General features: G+C 45.8%; 1 protein-coding gene across 1 annotated transcript in view; it reads left to right on the top strand.

Moving 5' to 3' along the window:
- cd109 (CD109 molecule) overlaps positions 1–23,154 on the top strand; it is a 93,766-nt gene that overhangs the window by 45,622 nt on the left and 24,990 nt on the right. The window contains exons 20-25 of the mRNA XM_067988433.1: positions 2,221–2,334; positions 3,907–4,125; positions 8,024–8,165; positions 14,963–15,139; positions 17,135–17,216; positions 20,988–21,216. Coding sequence (XP_067844534.1) covers positions 2,221–2,334; positions 3,907–4,125; positions 8,024–8,165; positions 14,963–15,139; positions 17,135–17,216; positions 20,988–21,216 — 963 coding nt within the window. The remainder of the gene's footprint in view (positions 1–2,220; positions 2,335–3,906; positions 4,126–8,023; positions 8,166–14,962; positions 15,140–17,134; positions 17,217–20,987; positions 21,217–23,154) is intronic.

The following is a 23,154-nucleotide window of genomic DNA, read 5'->3' as shown; positions in this document are numbered from 1 at the left end:
GTATTGAGGAAAATTGTTATTTCTCACGGAGTTTTGGCGAAGCTTCACACAAACGTGTTTGTTGCATTCATTTATTTATAATACGTACAGACATTCAGTTCCCCCCCTCCCCCCTTCCGCCCACAACAGACTGCAAAATAAACCACAATATCTTAACTGTTCAAATTATGTGTCTTTGTTTTCAAATCTCTCCAGGGTTTTTCTCAGCCCTACTTTGTGATCTCCTCCTGCCTCACTTCCCCATACCTACCCCATGCTCCTCTAACGCTGACTCCTCCTCACCATTGGTGGCTGCTCATTCCAACCACTACACTTCTGCCCTCTGCAACTCTTACCCAGTACCCCCTGCCTCCTTGACGATGACTTTGGTTCAGCATTCTAGCCTCTGTGTTTCTCTTCCCCTTAGCTTAGCTCAGTTGGGTGGTGCGCCAGCCCTTAAATCCAGAAGGTTGTTGGTTTATAGTCCTGTCCTGGCCAACATTCCCCTTTCAACCAACATCGCCAAAAACAGATTAACTAGTCATTTATTTCATTGCTGTTCATGGGATCTTGCTGAGTGAAAATTGGGCGTTGTGTTTGCCTATTTAGCAAGTGTGAATGCCCTTCAAAAGTAATCTATTGGATGTAAAGGGAATCAGGGGTTACGGGGAGCGGGCAGGAAATTGGACATGAAGCTGAGTTCGGATCGGTCAAGGCCCTGTGGGTGGCGGAGCGGGCCCAGGGGCTGAGTGGCCGGGTCCTGCTCCTACTTCTTGTGTTGTTTAGATTTGAGGTTAGGATCAGATCAGCCATGATCTTATTGAATGGCGGAGCAGGCTCGAGGGGCCGATTGGCCGACTCCTGCTCCTATTTCTTATGTTCTTGAAGCACTTTGGGATATCCTGAAGATACGGTAAGGCCCTATATCAATGCAAGTACTTTTCTTTGTCCCCAAGTTCCATTGTATCCCTTTCCACCAACACACAAAGACCAGCGGGAATCTTCCCCCTGTGTTTACAGTGTCACTAACACACGGAGAGACCAGAGGGAATCTTCCCGCTGTATTTACAGTGTCACTAATACACAGAGAGACCAGAGGGAATCTTCCCCCTGTGTTTACAGTGTCACTAACACACGGAGAGACCAGAGGGAATCTTCCCCCTGTGTTTACAGTGTCACTAATACACAGAGACCAGAGGGAATCTTCCCACGGTGTTTACAGTGTCACTAACAACAGAGAGACCAGAGGGAATCTTCCCGCTGTGTTTACAGTGTCACTAACACACAGAGAGACCAGAGGGAATCTTCCCGCTGTGTTTACAGTGTCACTAACACACAGAGAGACCAGAGGGAATCTTCCCACTGTGTTTACAGTGTCACTAACACACAGAGAGACCAGAGGGAATCTTCCCCCTGTGTTTACAGTGTCACTAATACACAGAGAGACCAGAGGGAATCTTCCCCCTGTGTTTACAGTGTCACTAACACACAGAGAGACCAGAGGGAATCTTCCCCCTGTGTTTACAGTGTCACTAATACACAGAGAGACCAGAGGGAATCTTCCCCCTGTGTTTACAGTGTCACTAATACACAGAGAGACCAGAGGGAATCTTCCCCCTGTGTTTACAGTGTCACTAACACACAGAGAGACCAGAGGGAATCTTCCCCCTGTGTTTACAGTGTCACTAATACACAGAGAGACCAGAGGGAATCTTCCCCCTGTGTTTACAGTGTCACTAATACACAGAGACCAGAGGGAATCTTCCCCCTGTGTTTACAGTGTCACTAATACACAGAGAGACCAGAGGGAATCTTCCCCCTGTGTTTACAGTGTCACTAATACACAGAGAGACCAGAGGGAATCTTCCCCCTGTGTTTACAGTGTCACTAATACACAGAGAGACCAGAGGGAATCTTCCCACTGTGTTTACAGTGTCACTAACACACAGAGAGACCAGAGGGAATCTTCCCCCTGTGTTTACAGTGTCACTAACACACAGAGAGACCAGAGGGAATCTTCCCACTGTGTTTACAGTGTCACTAATACACAGAGAGACCAGAGGGAATCTTCCGCTGTATATTAACACTTTGAAACTTTCACACCACATGCCTGGAATAACCTTCAATGAACTGGAAAATGTCTTTGACAGAGTGGTTTCATGATCGGTTCTATGACCTGTGTTCTTGTGTCTGTATTAAATGAAGTGAACACCAACTTGTTTGTTCTTTTTGATTTAACAGTTGGAGGTCTTCAAATCTTTCTTCTTGGAATTAAATCTCCCGTACTCTGTAACCAGAGGAGAACAGCTAATTCTGGAAATAAACATCTACAATTACCTGCAACAGACGCTGGAGGTAGTGCCACTTGACAAATTCTATCTCTTACATCGTTGGAATAATATTTTGGAATTGGAAAACACCATTAGGCCTTGTAATTTCCAACATAGGGTAATGATGTTTTAAGAATGTTTTGGGATAATTACATCCGGTCTTAGCATTAGATTGGTCAACCAGAGAGAACAAGTTCAAAGGGGCTGCATGAGGATACAGACAGCAAAAGATCTGAGGGGTAGAAATTGGTCATTGTTGAGCCCCAACGCCATATTGGCCCGGGACGTTTTCAGATGTCCCGGGCGGTCGCCTAAAACAAGCGTTGCGCCTCTTGCCAATTCTAAAGCGGGGCTTAATACCCCTCCCCCCACCCCATCCCGCCGAGGAACCGGGCTGCCCTGAGCAGGGCTATGGCATCGGCAGCTCGCTTCAATTATTGAATTGAGGCCCAAGGCTCAACTTCAGGCCAATCTCGGGCCTCCCGGTTGGTTATGAACCCGAAAACGAGCCATAAACGATTCCCGCCCCTCCACAGATTGCAGCTTTGGTATAGTCTTGTTTGTTAATACAGGCGACATCAGTTCATTGAAAGCAGTTTTATTTTAACTGCCCCGCCCCAAAGGATTTGCATTTTCCAGTAATAAAATAGAATTGAGGGCATTTTTTCGCCCTAAGAAATGTGAATCAGCCAGTTGTTCAAATGAAGTGACTTTGAAACCGATTTTACGGGCTGGATTCTCCTTTCCCTGCCCCTACAGGGTTGGTTCGCGACTTCAGCCCCGCTGCCCCAATCCCGTCATAACTCCAGTCCGGTTTCCCGGGTCTGAGGTCATTCCGTATTCACGGTGGGCCCCCGATGGGATTCCTATCGGCGAGCCGGGGCCTGCAAAGTGGGACCACTGCTGGAGTCCAAGAAGCGACGGGAAGAAAGCGTAAGAGGGCCGACGGGACCCTGAAATCTGGAAGAAGCGGTTCCGCTGCAGGCCGAGGCTGAGGCCTTCAGCAGGTAGGCCGTGGGGGTGAATTGGAGGCGGAGGAGGCCCTCTTCCTGTCGCTTTGCCTGGCGGTCCTGGGGAGCAGCAGCAACAGAGGCCGGCTTGAGGGAAATGGGCTGGGTCTGGACACCTGGGCCCAGCTCCCCCTCCAGGATCAGTTGCATGAGGCAAATGGGGAAGGGGGCGGCCAGCGATGATTCCCCCAGCAGGGATGGTGAGCGGGGGGGGAAGCTCAGTGAAAAAAGCGGTAGGCTTCCCCGCGGCCCAGTTTTCCCCCTTCTCCTGATTAATTCACGGCAGGAAAGCGGATCAAAATCCAGCTTCGTATCTCTGTGAGGCGCGCAGACGTTGCAGGCCGAGGAAAACCATCCCTCTACATTTGATCTTGACTCTACTGCCTGTCTAACCATATCTCTCTCTGGTGTAGTGGCTTTGTTACTGGATTCATAACCCAAAGACCTAGGACCAATAAATCCTGTAATAGTTGTAAGTTCAAATCTCAGCATGGGGCAGCTTGAGAATTTGAATTCAGTTTTTAATAAAAGAAAATCTGGAAATAAGAAGCCGGTATCAGGAAAAGTATTTTTTTTTTACCACACAGGTTTGGGTGACCCTTGAGCCGAGTGATTCCTTTGACTTTACCATTGTGCCGGACGAGAGGAACATCGTCCCAAACAGGCAGACGGCGTCTGTGCTGAGTCAGGACGTGCGGGTATTTTATTTCCCCATCAAGCCCAAGGGTCTGGGGCTGATCCCCCTCACGGTCAAGGCCACGTCTGAAGCCGCACACGACGCTGTCACCAAATCCGTTTTGGTGAAGGTAAATTTCGCGAAAGAGGCTTTGGTTTGCTAAATATCCCTTTTTTTTAGGACTTTTCTTTTTTTTTAGCTGTTCTCAAAAACATATCGGTGAAGAAAAAGTCGGGGTTTCTGTTCTTGATGGCTAGCCGAGCGCTGAAATGTGTTTTGGTGAGGGAGAGGGGGAAGGTAGGTGAGAACGAACTTAGGATTGACTTGGCTGTGAGGCCCTACTATGGTCAACCCTCTCTCGGCTCAGATGTGAAGAACGGCCCGTGGGTGAGAGCTACTGTTGCCGGGGAAACAGCACTTCGGCATGTCGTCAGAAGAGGGGAAGAAGATTGACGGTCTGGTGAACTCGGCAGCCATCAACAGCGCAAAAAGAAAAGAAAGGCTTGCATTTATATAGCGCCTTTCACAACCTCAGGACGTCCCAAAGCACTTTACAGCCAATGAAGTACTTTTAAAGTGTAGTCACTGTTGTAATGTAGGAAACGTGGCAGCCAATTTGCGCACAGCAAGATCCCACAAACAGCAATGTGACAATGACCAGATAATCTGTTTTTAGTGATGTCACTTGAGGGATAAATGTTGTTCAGACCTCCTCTGCTCATCTTCAAAATCGTGCCATGGATCTTTTATGTCCAGCTGAGAGGGCAGGCAGGGCCTCGGTTTAACATTTCATCCGAAAGACGGCACCTCCAATAATGCAGCACTCCCTCAGTACTATCACTGGAGTGTCAGCCTAGATTTTGTGCTTAAGGGTCTGGAGTGGGAATAGAACCCACGACCTTCTGACTCATAGGAACATTGGAACAGGAGTAGGCCATTCAGCCCCTCGTGCCTACTCCGCCATTTGATAAGATCATGGCTGATCTGTGATCTAACTCCATATACCTGCCTTTGGCCCATATCCCTTAATACCTTTGGTTGCCAAAAAGCTATCTAAGTGTCTCAGAGGTAAGAGTGCTACCAACTGAGCCACAGTTGACACCAAGTAGGACACTAGCAAATCGGAACCAGCTGAATCGGAATTTCCAACCAGGATTTAGAAATTCCTGATATTAAACCTTTAGGATTTGAATTTCTTAGCAACATAGTTGGATTCTCTGTGCTGTGTCGCATGTGTTAGATATCAGTGTTGCTTTACTTACCTAAAAGGGGTGGCAGTGGCATCAAAGAGAAGGTTGAATTGATCCAAATTTTACAGATGTGTTACTGATGTTGCATGGCCCAGGTCTGTAAAATGCCAAGAGATACAGATAATGTAGGCACATGCAAGTTGTCTAACTTGGACTGTGCGCACAGGGCTAGGTTCAAACATGCAAGATGCCTCAGTTGAGTCCAGAGATTAGGAGTAATCCCTTCACACAGACCAGTGGATACGTAGAAAAGCCACACAGCCAAAAGCTGCTGGTATAACTCTTCCAAAAAAAAAAGAACTGGATAAATATCTGGTTGTAAACCTTTTTTTTAATTGAGAAGCCAAGGTGAAGGGTCAAGAGCTGGTTTGTGGGACACCAGCCAAGGGGAAGATGGTGAAAGAGAATTTTTTTTAATATTATTCGTTCATGGGATCTGGGCGTCGCTGGCGAGGCCGGCATTTATTGCCCATCCCTAATTGCCCTTGAGAAGGTGGTGGTGAGCCGCCTTCTTGAACCGCTGCAGTCCGTGTGGTGAAGGTTCTCCCACAGTGCTGTTAGGAAGGGAGTTCCAGGATTTTGACCCAGCGACGATGAAGGAACGGCGATATATTTCCAAGTCGGGATGGTGTGTGACTTGGAGGGGAACGTGCAGGTGGTGTTGTTCCCATGTGCCTGCTGCTCTTGTCCTTCTAGGTGGTAGAGGTCGCGGGTTTGGGAGGTGTTGTCGAAGAAGCCTTGGCGAGTTGCTGCAGTGCATCCTGTGGATGGTACACACTGCAGCCACTGTCCGCCGGTGGTGAAGGGAGTGAATGTTTAGGGTGGTGGATGGGGTGCCAATCAAGTGGGTTGTTTTGTCCTGGATGGTGTTGAGCTTCTTGAGTGTTGTTGGAGCTGCACTCATCCAGGCAAGTGGAGAGTATTCCATCACACTCCTGACTTGTGCCTTGTAGATGGTGGAAAGGCTTTGTGGAGTCAGGAGATGAGTCACTCGCCGCAGAATACCCAGCCTCTGACCTGCTCTTGAAGTAAATTGAAGTAAATTGAAGTAAATCAGGAGGTAATGATTGGATTAACACCAAACTTGAGCTTTGAAAGCCTGAAGATTATAGGAGGAAAGAAAAACAAGGGAAGAAAGGAGTTCTATCGCTTTGAAACCTTACGAAAGAGTGAATACGATACATCTTAGTTTCAACATTGTGAGGCTGCAGGAAGGAGGAAGAGTGCCATATTTGCAACTTAGAAGTAACGAGAGAGAAAAGTTTGGAGGAGCATTGGCCACACTATTATTGTTAATTTAGAGAAAGGTGGAGAAGGAGAGAGCGAGTTTGGATGTTAGAGGTGAGATAAGAATTTTTTCTATCCTGTCCAGGAGTTCAGAAAGGTGTTCGAAGAATGTCACCAGATTTGGGAGTGGTTATTCAAGTCTTGGACAAACTTGAGTTTTAAAGAGAGTTGTTGAGGTGGTTGGGGGAGGGGAGGGAGGAAGAAATATTTGGTACAAAAGAAGAAACTGAGCTTCCTCAGTAGCACTTTGCTAATGGAGATAATGAAGCAAGTTGAGTAAGTTGTTACAAAGGGACATAGGCAGACCAAGTGTGTGGGCAAAACGATGGCAAGTGGAGTTCAATGGGGGGAAGTGTGAAGTCTTGGATCCGAGAAAGACAAGTTGGAACATTTTCTTAATGAGAGACAAGGAGCTGTGGAGGAGCAAAGGGATTTAGGTGTCCACGTATACAAATAACTAAAAGCTAAAGCACAGATACAAAAAGTAATCAAAAAAGCTAATGGAATGTTGGCCTTTATCTCAAGGGGACTGGAATGCAAAAGTGAGGAAGTTATGCTTCAGTTGTACAGAGACTTGGTCAGAATCCATCTGGAGTATTTCATTCAGTTTTGGGCTATGAACCTCAGGAAGGATATATTGGTCTTGGAAGGGAGTGCAGCCCAGATTCACCAGAATGATGCTAGGACTTGAAAAGTTAAATTATGAGGACAGGTTGCATAAAGTTGGTTTGGATTCCCTTGAATTTAGAATGTTGAGGGGTGATCTAATTGAGATCTTTAAAATGATAAAGGGATTTAATGGAACGGAGTTCCCCCTTTGGTGGGGGGAATCCAGAGCAAGGCAGCATAAGCTTAAAATTAGAGCTAAGCCATGTAGGAGCTTTCAAGACTGTGATTTTTATTAAGTAAGGGTGTCAAGGAATATGGAGCTAAGGCAGGTAAATGGAGGAGTGGTGCAGATCAGCCATGATCTAACTGAATGGCGGAGCAGTCTCGAGGGGCTGAATGGCCTGCTTTCGTTCCTTAGTTCCTAAGAAGTCTCGGTTGTGCGTACCAGGAAACGGTTTCAGTAGAATTACCGACCCTGTACTTTCCTCACTCAACAACTACCCACGATGGCACATTTGCAATCGGGAGCTTAGCATACAGCCAATTGTGGGCCCAGCCCATCACTCCACGAGGGGACACAATCTTAAAATTAGAGCTAGGCCACCTAGGGGGGAAATCAGGAAGCACTTTTCCGCACAAAGGGTAGCAGAAATCTAGAGCTCTTTCCCCCAAAAGCCTGTGGATGCTGGGGCATAATTGGAGCATTCAGGTCTGAGATTGATGGATTTTAGTTGGGTCAGGGTATCAAGGGATATGGAGCAAAGGCAGGTCAATGGAGCTGATCAGCCTTGATCTTTTCTCTATTATTCCAGATTCCCAGCTTTCAGTTTTTCCTTTTGAACCTCAGGATGTTTAACGACGTGCTTCCCTGTCCGTTTCTAGGCTGAAGGAATACAGCAGTCGTTCTCTCAGGCACTGCTCGTGGCCCCAGACATCGACGGACGGCTTTGGTCTGAGATGGTGCAGTTTACCTTCCCAGAAGATGTGGTGGACGGCAGCCAGAGTGCTCAGGTTACTGTGATCGGTAAGAAGCGTCGGTACTCGCTTTACTTCACCGAGCTGGGGGGGATCTCCTCTAGCGTTGCTCATGGTGAGGCAGAGGATGAACTCGGAACATTCTTAGAGGGCTTGACATGGTAGATGCTGAGAGGCTGCTTCCCCTGGCTGGAGAGTCTAGAACTAGAATTTCTTCACTCAGACGATTGTGAATCTTTGGAATTCTCTACCCCAGAGGGCTGTGGATGCTCAGTCGTTGAGTATATTCAAGACTGAGATCGATAGATTTTCGGACACTAAGGGAATCAAGGGATATGGGGATCAGGCGGGAAAGTGGAGTTGAGGTAGAAGATCAGCCATGATCTGACTGAATGGCGGAGCAGGCTCGAGGGGCCGTATGGCCTGCTCCTGTTTCTTACGTTCTTATGAACATAGGAACAGGAGCAGGCCATTCAACCCCTCAAGCCTTCTCTGCCATTCGATTAGATTATGGCCGATCTGTACCTCAGCTCCATTTTCCCCTCGTGTCCTTAACTAACAAAAGTCTCAGTCTTGAAAGCTCCAATTGTCCCCCAGCATCCTACAGCCATTTGGGGGGAGTGAATTCTAGATTTCCACCACCCTTTGTGGAAAAGTGCTTCCTGACTTCCATCCTGAATGGCCTACCCCTAATTTTAAGATTATGTCCCCCCCACGAGAGGAAATAGTTTCTATCGAATCCTGTTAACATTTTAAACACCTCGATCAGATCACCCCTCAACCTCCTAAACTCAAGGGAACACAAGCCAAGTTTATGCAACCTGTCCTCATAAACTGCCTCATAAGCCCAGAAGCATTACATTGCACGACAGACAGTCGGTGATAGACTTTCACAATGGGTTCTTTTGATCTCCTACCATTGCTTTGGAAGCTGTCTGCGTGGTGCTTCTGAGGGATGCCAGGGCTCAGCCACTAACCTGGAGCTGGCAAGATTTTGGCCTCACCATCTCCCATGGCAAGAGCCGAATGAGTATCTACGAGCTGGATGGCATTTTTGAAGAGGGTGAAGGGTATAAAGGTGGGGTCACCCCCCACCTCTGGTGGCCTGCCTTTCGGTGGAAATTATGAACTGAATTTGTCCTGCAAGAATGTAAAAGTGAATGAGGGTAAAGCTGGCATTTGAGAAGTTTGTGCCAAGTTGCATGGGAGAGGTTAAGTAAGTGATGTAGGGGGTAAGAGGCTGGAGGATGGGGTGTCAGGGTTGTACGTGTAAGTAATTGCTGTGAGGGGAGCTGCGTAGCTGTAGTGCAAGGTGTTGATTTTGGGCTGTCCTGAATCAAAGGGCAGCGCGAAAGGTTAGCTGGGGAAGTGCTGCTTTCAGAGGGCGCATGGCCGGTGGTTGGGATAGATTCTCGGGGAGCTCCAGAGATAACGGTGCGGGAAGTGGGAAGGGAAGCCATTGCAGGAGGCACTCTGGTTACAGTCGTGTAGATAAAGAGCGGAACCAAGTGAGGGCAGTCCCACTGAGCTGGACAACAGAGGAGAGGCGTTGGAGGAGGGTGGTGTGGTCGACCATGTCATGGGCTGCAGAGAGGTCGAGAAGGACAAGGAGGAATCATGGGTCACAGTCATTTGTGACTTTGCTAAAGGCCATTTCGGTGCTGTGGTGGGGGGGTGGCGGTGGATGCCTGATTGGAGGAAACAAACACTGAGTTGCCATGGGCATGGATTTGGTGAGGAAAAGGAGTTTGGGGATGGGGTGTTAGTTTGCAAGGACAGAAAGACTTATCAGGTTGGGGTTTTTTTCTCTAGAAAAGAGAAGGCTGATGGGTGATCTGATAGAGGTCTTTAAAATTATGAAGGGGTTTCATAGAGTAGATGTAGAGAAGATGTTTCCACTTGTGGGGGGAGACCAGAACTAGGGGCCATAAATATAAGATAGTCACTAATAAATCCAATAAGGAAATTAGGAGAAAATTCTTTACCCAGAGAGTGGTTAGAATGTGGAACTCGCTCCCACAAGGAATAGTTGAGGCGAATAGCACAGATGGATTTAAGGGGAAGCTGGATAAACACATGAGGGAGAAAGGAATAGAAGGATACGCTGATAGGGTGAGATGAAGTGGGGTGGGAGGAGGCTCGTGTGGAGCATAAACACCGGCATAGACATGTTGGGCCGAATGGCCTGTTCTGCACTGCAAACTTGACGTAATGGATTGAAGATGGATTTTTTGAAGAGGGGTGATGACAGCAGCTTTGAAAGGGAGGGTGACAGTCCCTGAGGAGAGAGAACCATTCACAGTCTCAGCTGACACCATCCACTGCTGCCCATTTTCCGCCCGACAGGAACAGTTAAATTCGAGCCCGCATTGTTGACAAATTCATGGTAAGTGTGACAACAGGAAATGAGCATTGGACCCAGGACTCTCAATCGGTTATAGGGGTTATATCTAGGGGTACGCATCCAGTTTGCGGAGTTTCATCTGCCAAACATTATCAGTGCTTCCCGTTTTAAGAAGCATGTGTTTTTCATCTGAACATTATTCTCAAAATAGCAGGTCTGTATTGGGCTGTATAATTTATTGTTACAAAGAAACTCTTTTTTTTTTCCTTTTTTCTTACTTCTGAATACAATTTTGTGCGAGGCACATCTGTGTCTCATCTCCTTTCATTTCAAAACAATAATTTTATTTAGACTGAAGTAGCCAGATGTAGAATGTCTTTCAATTTGTTTTGTTTTATTTTTCTCTTTTAAGGTTCTCTCTCTTCTCCTGAAAGTACTGATTCTCGCTAGGATGCCTGCCCCCTCCAGTGCTTTGCTCAAATGGCCATTCTTTGCTATTTGACCATGGGAGACATCACAGCTGAACCTGATCCTGTCCCCTACATGTGTGCCAATATCCAGTAAGGGGATAGCTGTCAGGAACAAGAACCCTTGCTGATTTTACCAATCCTTCACTCTAGAACACTGATGCCAGTTGGCGAGCCGATATATTTAATAAATTTAAAACAGAAATAGACAGTTTCCTAGAAGTAAAGGGAATTAGGGGTTACGGGGAGCGGGCAGGAAATTGGATATGAATTTAAATTTGAGGTTAGGATCAGATCAGCCATGATCTTATTGAATGGCGGAGCAGGCTCGAGGGGCCGATTGGCCTACTCCTGCTCCTATTTCTTATGTTCTTATATCCACTTTGAGATCAGTTAACTTAGCATCGGGGCTTAGAGAGTAAAATTGTAAGGACAGGTTGCATAAACTTGCCTTATATTCCCTTGAGTATAGAAGATTGAGGGGTGATCTGATCGAGCTGATTAAAATGTTAAAAGGATTTCATTGCGTAGATACGGAGAAAATATTTCCCCTGGTGGGGGAAATCAAGAACAAGGGGACACAACATTATAATTAGAGTTGGGTCGTTCAGGAGCGAAATCAGGAAACACTTTTTCACGCAAAGGGTAGTGGAAATCGGGAATTCTCTCCCCCAAAAGGCTGTGGATGCTGGGGGTCGTTACGAGCTTTGAAGACTGAGATTGATAGATTTTTTTGGTTGGGTAAGGGGTATCTAGGGATATGGAACTAAGCAGGAAAATGGAGTTGAGGTGCAGATCAGCCATGATCTAATTGAATGGCGGACCAGTCTCGAGGGGCTGAATGGCCTCCTCCTGATCCTCATGTTCCTATGTTCCAAATTGGAACCTGCCTGTTGTGTGTGGTTCGATTCCACGTTGTGCAGTTCATCCTAACCAGCCAGCATTCAGGGGAGCCCAGAGAGAGCGTTTTAATTTTAAAAAAATTCAACTCTGGAGAATCATATAAATAAACAAGAGTACAAAAGATTTCTTGTACGATACTCTCGTATTTTAGCAAAGGGCAGTCGTATTAAGAAACAAAGTGCCATTGCTGGATAATTTATTGTTTGTTCTTGGATTGTGATGCACAGGCCTCAGTAGTAATAATTCCAGCTTGTTAGTGTTGTATCTTTCAATCAGGACAATTCAATTAAATTGTTAGCAGCCTCCGTGCCAAGTAATACACAATATACTCGCTTTATGCAGACAGAGCAGGTAAGTCACGAGCGCTGCCAACAAAACTAGTTCGTGTGCACTAAGTATTTGGTGATCACCTATCAGAGATCTCATCATGATTTACCTGAAGTTTATTGAGTTTCATTCTTATTACAATTTCGTATTTGGACGATCGCAGTGCAGAGGATCACAGCGGAGGTAAATGACCCTGAAATGCAATATTGCACGGCCCTCCATTCTCTCTTAAGGCCGAGGGTCCGGCAGCCTTTAGACCTTCTCAAGTGAGCTACTGACTCACTTGTGGTCACCGCTATAATATATATATAAATATAAAAGGATACAGGGAAGAACCAGGAAAATGGGATTTAGAGTGGGTAAATCCAGCTGAAGAGCTGTCACCAGCTCAGGCCCTTCTGTGCTGACACATCTACAATTCTAGGAATTGCACCCCAGGATTTTTGGTAAACATCTATCGTTGGGAGCTCGCTGTTGCTTTTTTTGCTGTCAGCCGTGGCTCAGTGGGTAACTCTCGCGTCTCTGAGTCAGAAGGTCGTGGGTTTGTGTCCCGCTCCAGAGACTTCAGCACATAATCCAGACTAACACTCCTAGTGCAGTACTGAGGGAGTGCTGCACTGTCGGAGGTCCCGTCTCTCGGATAAGACGTTAAACCGTGGCCCCGTGTCCCCTCTCAGGTGGACGTAAAAGGTCCTACGGAACTATTCGAAGAAGAGCAGGAGAGTTCTCCCTGGTGTCCCGGCCAATATTTATCTCTCAACCAACAACTGAAACAACGGATCTGGTCATTTACCTCATTGCTGTTTGTGGGATCTTGCTGTGCGCAAATTGTAGCTTTATCATAAGTGACTCCTGTTGCCCCCCCACCCCACACAGCATTTTTGGCTGGAGGGTGTCCTGGGGGAGTTTTCATTATTCAAGGGTCACCTTATACAAAAGTCACCTTATACAAGGGTCACCTTATACATGGGTCACCTTATACATGGGTCACCTTATACAACAGTCACCTCATACACGGGTCACCTTATACAAAAGTCACCTTATACAAAAGTCACCTTATACAAGGGTCACCTTATACATGGGTCACCTTATACATGGGTCACCTTATACAAGGGTCACCTTATACAAAAGCCATCTTATACATGGGTCACCTTATACAACAGTCACCTTATAGATGGGTCACCTTATACAAGGGTCACCTTATACAAGGGTCACCTTATACAAAAGTCACCGTATACATGGGTCACCTTATACAAAAGTCACCTTATACATGGGTCACCTTATACATGGGTCACCTTATACAAGGGTCACCTTATACAAAAGCCATCTTATACATGGGTTATACAAGGGTCACCTTATACAACAGTCACCATATACAAGGGTCACCTTATACAAGGGTCACCTTATATAAAAGTCACCTTATACATGGGTCACCTTATACAAGGGTCACCTTATACAAGGGTCACCTTATACAAAAGTCACCTTATACATGGGTCACCTTATACATGGGTCACCTTATACAAGGGTCACCTTATACAAGGGTCACCTTATACAACAGTCACCTTATACAAGGGTCACCTTATACAAGGGTCACCTTATACAAAAGTCACCTTATACATGGGTCACCTTATACATGGGTCACCTTATACAAGGGTCACCTTATACAAGGGTCACCTTATACAACAGTCACCATATACAAGGGTCACCTTATACAAGGGTCACCTTATACAAGGGTCACCTTATATAAAAGTCACCTTATACAAGGGTCACCTTATACAAAAGTCACCTTATACAAGGGTCACCTTATACAAGGGTCACCTTATACAAGGGTCACCTTATACAAAAGTCACCATATACAAGGGTCACCTTATACAAGGGTCACCTTATACAAGGGTCACCTTATACAAAAGTCACCTTATACAAGGGTCACCTTATACAAAAGTCACCTTATACAAGGGTCACCTTATAAAACAGTCACCATATACAAGGGTCACCTTATACAAGGGTCACCTTATATATAAGTCACCTTATACAAGGGTCACCTTATACATGGGCCACCATATATAGAGTCATTGTATACAAGGGCCACCTTATATATTTTTCACCTTATACATGAGACACCTTATACAAGGGTCACCTTATACAAGGGTCACCTTATACATGGGTCACCTTATACATGGGTCACAACTATTCAGCAATCCCTGCTGGAAATGCACATGTGTGAACATCAGATCAGGCCAACCATCAGATCAGGCTCTCCTCACTCGCTGTCGAGACTGACACATGAAACATGGCCACTTGGGTGAGTTATCGGGGGGTGGGGGGGGGAGGAACATGCGATCTGATCAATAAATAGCGCTGGTGAAACTGGGACTCCAGAGTGTGGACGAGCAGCCTCTCTCCCTCACTCCCCATTGGGAAACATCTGCCCTCTGCTCGGAGCTCCCCCTGGTGGCACAGCTGAGATTTCAAGCCTCTCGTGCAGAAAATAACTGGGTAGAAATTGGTCTCGGGCAGCAGCGCAAAACTGGCGATGGCGAATCGTCAGCCCGTTCTACACTTCGCCCGATTCTCCTTTCCATGGGGTGCATGTCCACATTCTGTTCTCGGTGTGAAACGGCCTCTTCTTTACTTGGCTAATTTGAGACTTTACAGCATTTTATAAAAGGCATATTTTATGACTGGATTTATACTTCATTTGCAGCAGGAATTATATCTTTTGGGTAACTGATCCGATGTGTGGCAAATGCAGTTCTACTGTAAGCTAAATGGAAAAGGCTTAAGAGAATTAGTTCTCTCTTTCAGGTGATATCCTTGGACCTTCCATTAATGGCTTCGAGGACCTGCTTCAGATGCCTTATGGGTGTGGCGAACAAAACATGATCAGATTTGCTCCAAATATCTACATTTTACAATACTTGACAGCCATAAACCAAGTGAATCAGGAGATTGAGGAGAAAGCTTTGACATACATGATCCAAGGTTGGTTTGTATGATGACATATCATGGCAGTGTTTCTCACTAGCTTTTTGCCTTGAGGGTCACTTTCAGGAAAATCTCCAATAGTCTGCCTCAGCCTCGTAATCTGAGGCCTTTGCCTTAAGACCCCAGCTCCAAATCCCACCGAAGCCACTACTCCCAGTTTCTCTCTTGCACATGCATGTTTCGGGGGTTACGAGCTATGGCTCCAGATCTGCCATGTCTTCAACAGGAAGACCACCATTTGAGACCACCTACTCAGCCCCAATCCAAGCCACAACCCTGTCCTGTGTTCTCCCTCTCAGCCCACACCGTAGATCCTAGATTCCCACTCACCTGTGCATCTTGGAGCTTCTCCCTCACAGCCGGTTCTGCTCAGCCATTCCCTGTCCAGCCCTCGTGCCCAATTCTGAAGCAATCCATGTTGGCTGCGGCCTTACTGCCCGCCCTGGATTCTGAAAAATATTAATGAAACAAGCTCAGTAAATGCATGTGTGTGAGAGGCCTTACAAAGAAGGGGAAGACCCAGGGGTAGAAAACTTACAGAAAGAGGGAGGGAGAACGAATGGGGAAAAAACAGATACAACAACAGCAACAACAACTTGCATTTATATAGCACCTTTAACGTAGTAAAACGTCCCAAGGCGCTTCACAGGAGCGTAATCAAACAAAATTTGACACCGAGTCACATAAGGAGATATTAGGACAGGCGACCAAAAGCTTGATCAAAGAGGTAGGTTTTAAGAAGCATCTTAAAGGAGGAGAGAGAGGCGGAGAGGATTAGGGAGGGAATTCCAGAGCTTAGGGCCCAGGCAGCTGAAGGCACGGCCGCCATTGGTGGGGTGAAGGAAATTGGGCATGCGCAAGAGGCAGAATTGGAGGAACGAGGAGTTATAGGAGGGTTGCAGGGATGGAGCAAGTTACAGAGATTGGGAGGGGCGAGACCATGGATGAATCTGAACAAGAGGACGAGAATTTTAAATTCGAGGCATTGGTGGATTGGGAGCCAATGAAGGTCAGCAAGCGATGAACGGGACTTGGTGTGAGTTAGGATACGAGCAGCAGAGTTTTGGATGAGCTCGAGTTTATGGAGGGTGGAAGATGGGAGGCCGGCCAAGGGGAGCACAAACTGCTTTTATATTGTTCAGTGGCTGCCATTGCGTGCAGCTGGGGTCTGCCGCAGCCAAAAGAAAGGTGAAGCTGAAACTGTTGGATTTTGTTAGAACAGTGGCCAGGAAGTCCTGTTTTCTCTGGGACCTTAGTGCTTGTCCAAGTCTTAAGTGTGCCCGGGGAAAGATTCCCCAGAACCGCTATTCTTAGTGAGACTTAAAAGGTGCTCTCTGAGGAGGCATTCGAGATCTCATTAGAATTGGGAACGTAGGAAATCTTCCCGTTATGTTTGCCAAGGCCGTTAACACTTAGTGATCTGAGGAAATCCCCCCCCCTGCCCCCCACCCCAGTGAAAATGCGTGAGTATGACGTGGAGAGGGAGGAAGGCCAGCAGAAGGATGGAGGCAGAAAGAATTAAGAGTGTCAGAGAAGCAGAGACACAGTTAGAGGAAGAGAGGGACAGTTTTTAGTTTTAGCTTTGACCTTGAGTGACGCTTCTGGAAACAAATTAATACGCACATAAGAATAAGGAATGTGGAAAAAAAAATAATCATTCAGCCCTTGGAGGTTCCTCCAGCTGCCTGGGCCCTAAGCTCTGGAATTCCCTCCCTAAACCTCTCCGCCTCTCTCTCCTCCTTTAAGATGCTCCTTAAAACCTACCTCTTTGATCAAGCTTTTGGTCGCCTGTCCTAATATCTCCTTATGTGACTCGGTGTCAAATTTTGTCACCAGGTACTGGTTAATATTTGCTCCGTCCATTTGTTTTTAATATACCTTCCTACCTGCAAAAAGCCGTCTCTCTCTAACTCCCCGCTGAATCAAGAACTGATCTAGTCCCCCCTTCCCGACCCTTAAGCCAGTTCTCAAGCGACGATTTTGTTTTTTCAGGTTACCAAAGGGAGTTAACATACCGGAGAGATGACGGTTCCTTCAGTGCTTTTGGGAACTCTGATTCTTCTGGAAGTACTTGGTAAGAAGGTTTGGAGGAAGATTGACTGAAGGCCCTGCTGTTTGTTCCGTTGGCTACAACGCTCTCATTCACTTGATTCTGGATCCAGTGCAAAAGAATGTCGCAAGATTTATAACTATTTTTCCTCAGTTGAATTACTGAAGGATGTAGAGGGGAATAACTATCAATAGGGAATGTGCTAGAAAGGAACGACCAGCAACTTGTTCTCAGGAGTAAAGGACAAGTAAAAAGAACAACTTCATTATAAAAATGAAATTTAATAGAAAGAGAATTAGTTGTCAATTGAAGTCAACACTTTAGCCTATTGAGGATGGCTAGTCCATCTCACACATCTAGCCTCCGAGCTCTCTGTTTCTGTTACAACCTTTCCTTCTCTCTCTCTCTCGTTAATATTTTGCTATGGTCAATACTTTTCTAAAATATCCTCTTTTTCTCTTCCTAAGCTCCAGATAAGTTGCCCTATGTGCCCTCCACAGGGAATAAGCTAGAAATTAACTACCAACAACTAACTTACACAAGTAAAGGACAAGTAAATATAATATCCTCTTTTGCTCCTCCTATGCCCCAGATATGCTGCCCTTACGCCTCCTCCCTGAGTCCTGATTGGGCTGTCGTTTGAATTGGCTGTTGCACTTTCGAGGAGCTGTAAAAATGAAAGATGCACATTGCAGGTTTTCAAAGAATGGGATCCTAATACAGTTGATGTATAAGCACTGGCTTCCGTAACTGATTGATTTGAAAAAGGGTTAAAATACAAGTGCAATGGTCCATTCACGTATAATGGTTGCTAACTTCTGATTAAACCATGCCTTTTTGTGGTCAGTAAGCCTCTAAAGGAATTAAGTGCCATTGGTAAACTGGATTCATTTTCAACATTTGATATCCACTTTACAACCGCAGTGCAGCTTCAGACATTATGCAGGACTAGCAATCTTTAACAGTCTACTGAGAGTTCTCTAATCACACGATTCAGTTTTGAAGGACTCAAGTTTTAGAAATAATGTTGCTGATCTGAGCAACCAATATATCAAATATGTTTTCCTTTCCTGAATCTGATAAGGTTTATGACAGTGAGCGAGTGCTGTCCTAATTGCTTGATTAGTTCCAACCAGAAAGGCTAGCTGTTCTTAAAGTAGATAAATCACCCAGTCTGGATGGGATGCATCCTAGGTTGCTGAGCGAAGTAAGGGTGGAGATTGCGGAGGTACTGGACATAATCTTCCAAATATCCTTAGAGAATTGCAAATGTTACACCCTTGTTCAAAAAAGGGGTGTAAGGATAAACCCAGCAAATATAGGCCAGTCATTTTAACCTCAGTGGTGGGGAAACCTTTAGAAACGATAATCCAGGACAGAATTAACAGTCACTTGGACGAGTGTGGATTGATTAGGGAAAGCCAGCACGGATTTGTTAAAGGCAAATCATGTTTAACCAACTTGATAGAGTTTTTTGATGAGGTAACAGAGAGAGTTGATGAGGACAATGCAGTTGATGTGGTGCATATGGACTTTCAAAAGGCATTTGATAAAGTGCCGCATAATAGGCTTGTCATCATGATTGAAGCCCATGGAATAAAAGGGGCAGTGGCAGCATGGGTACAAAATTGGCTAATAACAGGAAACAGAGAGTAGTGGTGAACGGCTCTTTTTCAGACTGGAGGGAGGTGTACAGTGGTGTTCCCCAGGGGTCGGTGCTGGGACCACTGCTTTCCTTGATATATATTAATGACTTGGATTTGGGTGTACAGGGCACAATTTCAAAATTTGCGGATGACACAAAACTTGGAAGTGTAGTAAACAGTGAGGAGATAGTGATAGATGTCAAGAGGATATAGACAGGCTGATGGCATGGGTGGACACGTGGCAGATGAAATTTAACGCAGAAAAATGCGAAGTGATACATTTCGGTAGGAAGAACGAGGAGAGGCAATATAAACTAGAGGGCACAACTCTAAGAGGGGTACAGGAACAGAGAGATGTGGGGGTATATGTACTCAAATCGTTGAAGGTGGCAGAGCAGGTTGAGAAAGTGGTTAAAAAAAGCATACGGGACCCTGGGCTTTATAAATAGAGACAAAGAGTACAAAAGCAAGGAGGTCATGGTGAACCTTTAAATACCTGTGAATTATAAATGCGATTTCATTTCGAGGATTTCATTTCCACATCGTTCACCTGAGGAAGGAGGTAGCCTCCGAAAGCTTGTGAATTTAAAATAAAATTGCTGGACTATAACTTGGTGTTGTAAAATTGTTTACAATTGTCAACCTTTATAAAACTCTGGTTCGGCCACAACTGGAGTATTGTGTCCAGTTCTGGGCACCGCACTTTAGGAAAGATGTGAAGGCCTTACAGAGGGTGCAGGAGAGAAGTGCTAGAATGATTCCAGGTATGAGGGACTTTAGTTATGTGGATAGACTGGAGAAACTGGGGTTGTTCTCCTTGGAACAGAGACGGTTGCGAGGAGATTTGATCGAGGTATTCAAAATCATGAAGGGTCTAGACAGAGTAGATAGAGAGAAACTGTTCCCATTGGCAGAAGGGTCAATAACCAGAGGACATCGATTTAAGGTGATTGGTAAAACCAAAGGTGACATGAGGAAAAACTTTTTTACACAGCAAGTGGTCACTGCCCGAGGGGGTGGTGGAGGCAGATTCAATCATGGCCTTCAAAAGGAAACTGCATAATTACTTGAAAGGAAAAAAAATTCAGGGCTACGGGGATAGGGAGGGTGAGTGGGATTAGCTGGATTGCTCTTGCATAGAGCCGGCACGGACTTGATGGGCTGAATGGCCTCCTTCCATGCTGTAACCGTTCTATGATTCTATTTATTTATTTATTTGAGACATTGTAGAATAGGCTACTTTGTAAGAGTGAGGCCAATTTTAAGCAAAGAGAGAGAGAAGCAGACAGAATTATTGAAGGAGAGAAAACACCACAAATGAAGGAGGAGGTAGAAAGAGAGACAGAAATGAAAGAGGAGAGCCAGAGAGGTGAAAAAAAGAAAGCCAGAAGAGAGAGAGGAGTGAAGGATGAGGGAAAGGCCAGGAAGTGAAGAAGAGGAGAGAACGGATCAGAGTTGAAGGAGGAGAGAGAGAGCGAGAGAAGTGAAGAGAAGACAGAGTGAAGAACGAGAGATGGAATGACAGACAAAAGTGAAGGAGAAGAAGAAGAAAGCCAGAAAGAGGTTTACTAGGATGCTACCGGGAATTGATGGTTTGACTTATAGGGAGAGGTTGGATAGACTGAGACTTTTTTCCCTGGAGAGTAGGAGGTTTAGGGGTGATCTTACAGAAGTCTATAAAATAATGAGGGGCATAGATAAGGTAGATAGTCAAAATCTTTTCCCAAAGGTAGGGGAGTCTATAACGAGGGGGCATAGATTTAAGGTGAGAGGGGAGAGATACAAAAGGGTCCAGAGGGGCAATTTTTTCACTCAAAGGGTGGTGAGTGTCTGGAACGAGCTGCCAGAGGCAGTAGTAGAGGCGGGTACAATTTTGTCTTTTAAAAAGCATTTGGACAGTTACATGGGTAAGATGGGTATAGAGGGATATGGGCCAAGTGCAGGCAACTGGGACTAGCTTAGTGGTATAAACTGGGCGACATGGACATGTTGGGCCGAAGGGCCTGTTTCCATGTTGTAAACTTCTATGATTCTATGATTCTAGGTTAGAGACAGAAATGAAGAGAGTGAGAGAGGGAAGTGAAGGAGAGAAAGAAAGTCAGAAGTGAGAGAAAAAGATAGAAATACTTCCTTTTTTTTCCCCAAATAGGTTGTCTGCCTTTGTCCTGAGGTGTTTTTTCCAGGCTCAGGGCTTCATTTACATCGACACTGGGGTGTTGAACGGAATCGTGGACTGGATAATGAGCCACCAGAATACGAGCGGTGAATTCTGGGAGCCCGGGCGAGTTCTACACACGGAGCTACAGGGTGGACAGAACGGACCTACATCTCTCACAGCTTATGTGCTGACGGCCCTACTGGAGGATCGGAATGACATGGTATGTCTGACGGCCTTTGTATCGTTTCCTCAACAAATTATTATTCCGTGCTCGCTGCCTGGTAGGTGCTTTGGAGCAGCTCCACCCTCCCCACTATCCAGTGTCATTGCCAAAACTCCCCTCTTGTCCATTTCCCCTCTTTCCAATCTCTTTTTCCCAAATCCACTGGGAAAATTCATTTTTAATGAATGAATATAAAAAAATTTAGCTTAAAAAACAAATTAAAATGTTATTCATCTTGTTTCCATTTGTAAAGTAAAGGAAAGAAACGCTTACATTTATATAGAGCCTTTCACAACCTCGGGATGTCCCAAAGTGCTTTACAACCAATGAAGTGTAGTCACTGTTGTAATGTAGAAAACACAGCAGCCAATTTGCGCACAGCAAGGTCCCACAAACAGCAATGAGATAATGACCAGATAATCTGTTTTTTTAGTGATGTTGGTTGAGGGTTAAATATTGGCCAGAACACCCCTGCATTTCTTCTTCGTAATAGAGCCATGGGATCTTTTACGTCCACCTGAGAGGGCAGACGGGGCCTCGGTTTAATGTCTCATCCGAAAGACGGCACCTCTGACAGTGCAGCACTCCCGCAGTACGGCACTGAAGTATCAGCCTAGATTATGCACTCAAGTCTCAGCGACCTTCTGACTCAGAGGCAAGCATGCTGCCCACTGAGCCATGGCTGACACCTTAATGGTAACTCCTGCTAGAAAGTGTGAATGATTGGTAAGGACAGGATCAGATTTTTTAAATTTGTTCTCGGGATGTGGGCTAGGCTGGATTTATTGCCCGTCCCTAATTGCCCTTGAGAAGGTGGTGGTGGGCCTTCTTCTTGAACCGCTGCAGTCCGTGTGCTGATGGTGCTCCCACAGTGGCGTTAAGTAGGGAGCGACAATGAAGGAACAGCGATAAATGCACAAGCGAGGATGGCGCGTGGGGAACTTGGAGATGATGGTGTTCGCGAGATGCTGCTGCTCTTATCCTTCTCAGAGGTAGAAGTCACAGGGCTGGGAGGTGGTGTCGAAGTGACCTTGTTGAGTTGCTGCGGTGCATCCTGTAGATAGTGCAGACTGCAGCCGCCGACGGTTCAGGGGGTGGATATTGACTGCAGTTTGTCTCCCCCCTCATGATAAGTTGCTGTTGATGATGGAATAGCCTATTTGACCTCACAAACGAAGCATGGGGGGAAGAATTGGTTAAGGGTCCGTTCTGGGCAATGTTAGGACGATGCGCTAACACCCAGCGCCCGACGGACCCTGGGCAGGCAAGACGCAAGTTTGGTCCCAAGGGAGCACTTACCTGCAATCAGTGTTCCATTCCGGGCCGTGCAGGTGGAATCAATGCAATTCACACTTTCCACCACCAGGGGGAGCTCCATCTCTTAAAGGGAAGATGTTTCTCAGAAATCTCTTAAAGGGAGCAGGTACCAGTTATTTGCTGAAAATAACAGTCCACTGTCTGCATGGAGCCTGAACAGAGATCAGACATCGCACACATAAAATACAGATGCATGTCCCTTCCCTATGTTTACACACTGATGAGTTATGTTAAAACATTGAATAAAGGACCTACTCCGTTAATGGTAGGGCGTTGGGGAGAGTTATAGAACAAAGAGATCTAGGAGTACAGGTTCATAGCTCCTTGAAAGTGGAGTCACAGGTGGATAGGGTGGTGAAGAAGGCATTCAGCATGCTTGGTTTCATTGGTCAGAACATTGAATACTGGAGTTGGGATGTCTTGTTGAAGTTGTACAAGACATTAGTAAGGCCACACTTGGAATACTGTGTACAGTTCTGGTCACCCTACTATAGAAAGGATATCATTAAACTAGAAAGAGTGCAGAAAAGATTTACTAGGATGCTACCGGGACTTGATGGTTTGACTTATAGGGAGAGGTTAGATAGACTGGGACTTTTTTCCCTGGAGAGTAGGAGG

Source organism: Heptranchias perlo, chromosome 8, assembly GCF_035084215.1.
Source record: "Heptranchias perlo isolate sHepPer1 chromosome 8, sHepPer1.hap1, whole genome shotgun sequence".
In the NCBI taxonomy this organism is placed as follows: Eukaryota; Metazoa; Chordata; class Chondrichthyes; order Hexanchiformes; family Hexanchidae; genus Heptranchias; species Heptranchias perlo.
This window is presented reverse-complemented; position numbering and strand designations above follow the sequence as displayed.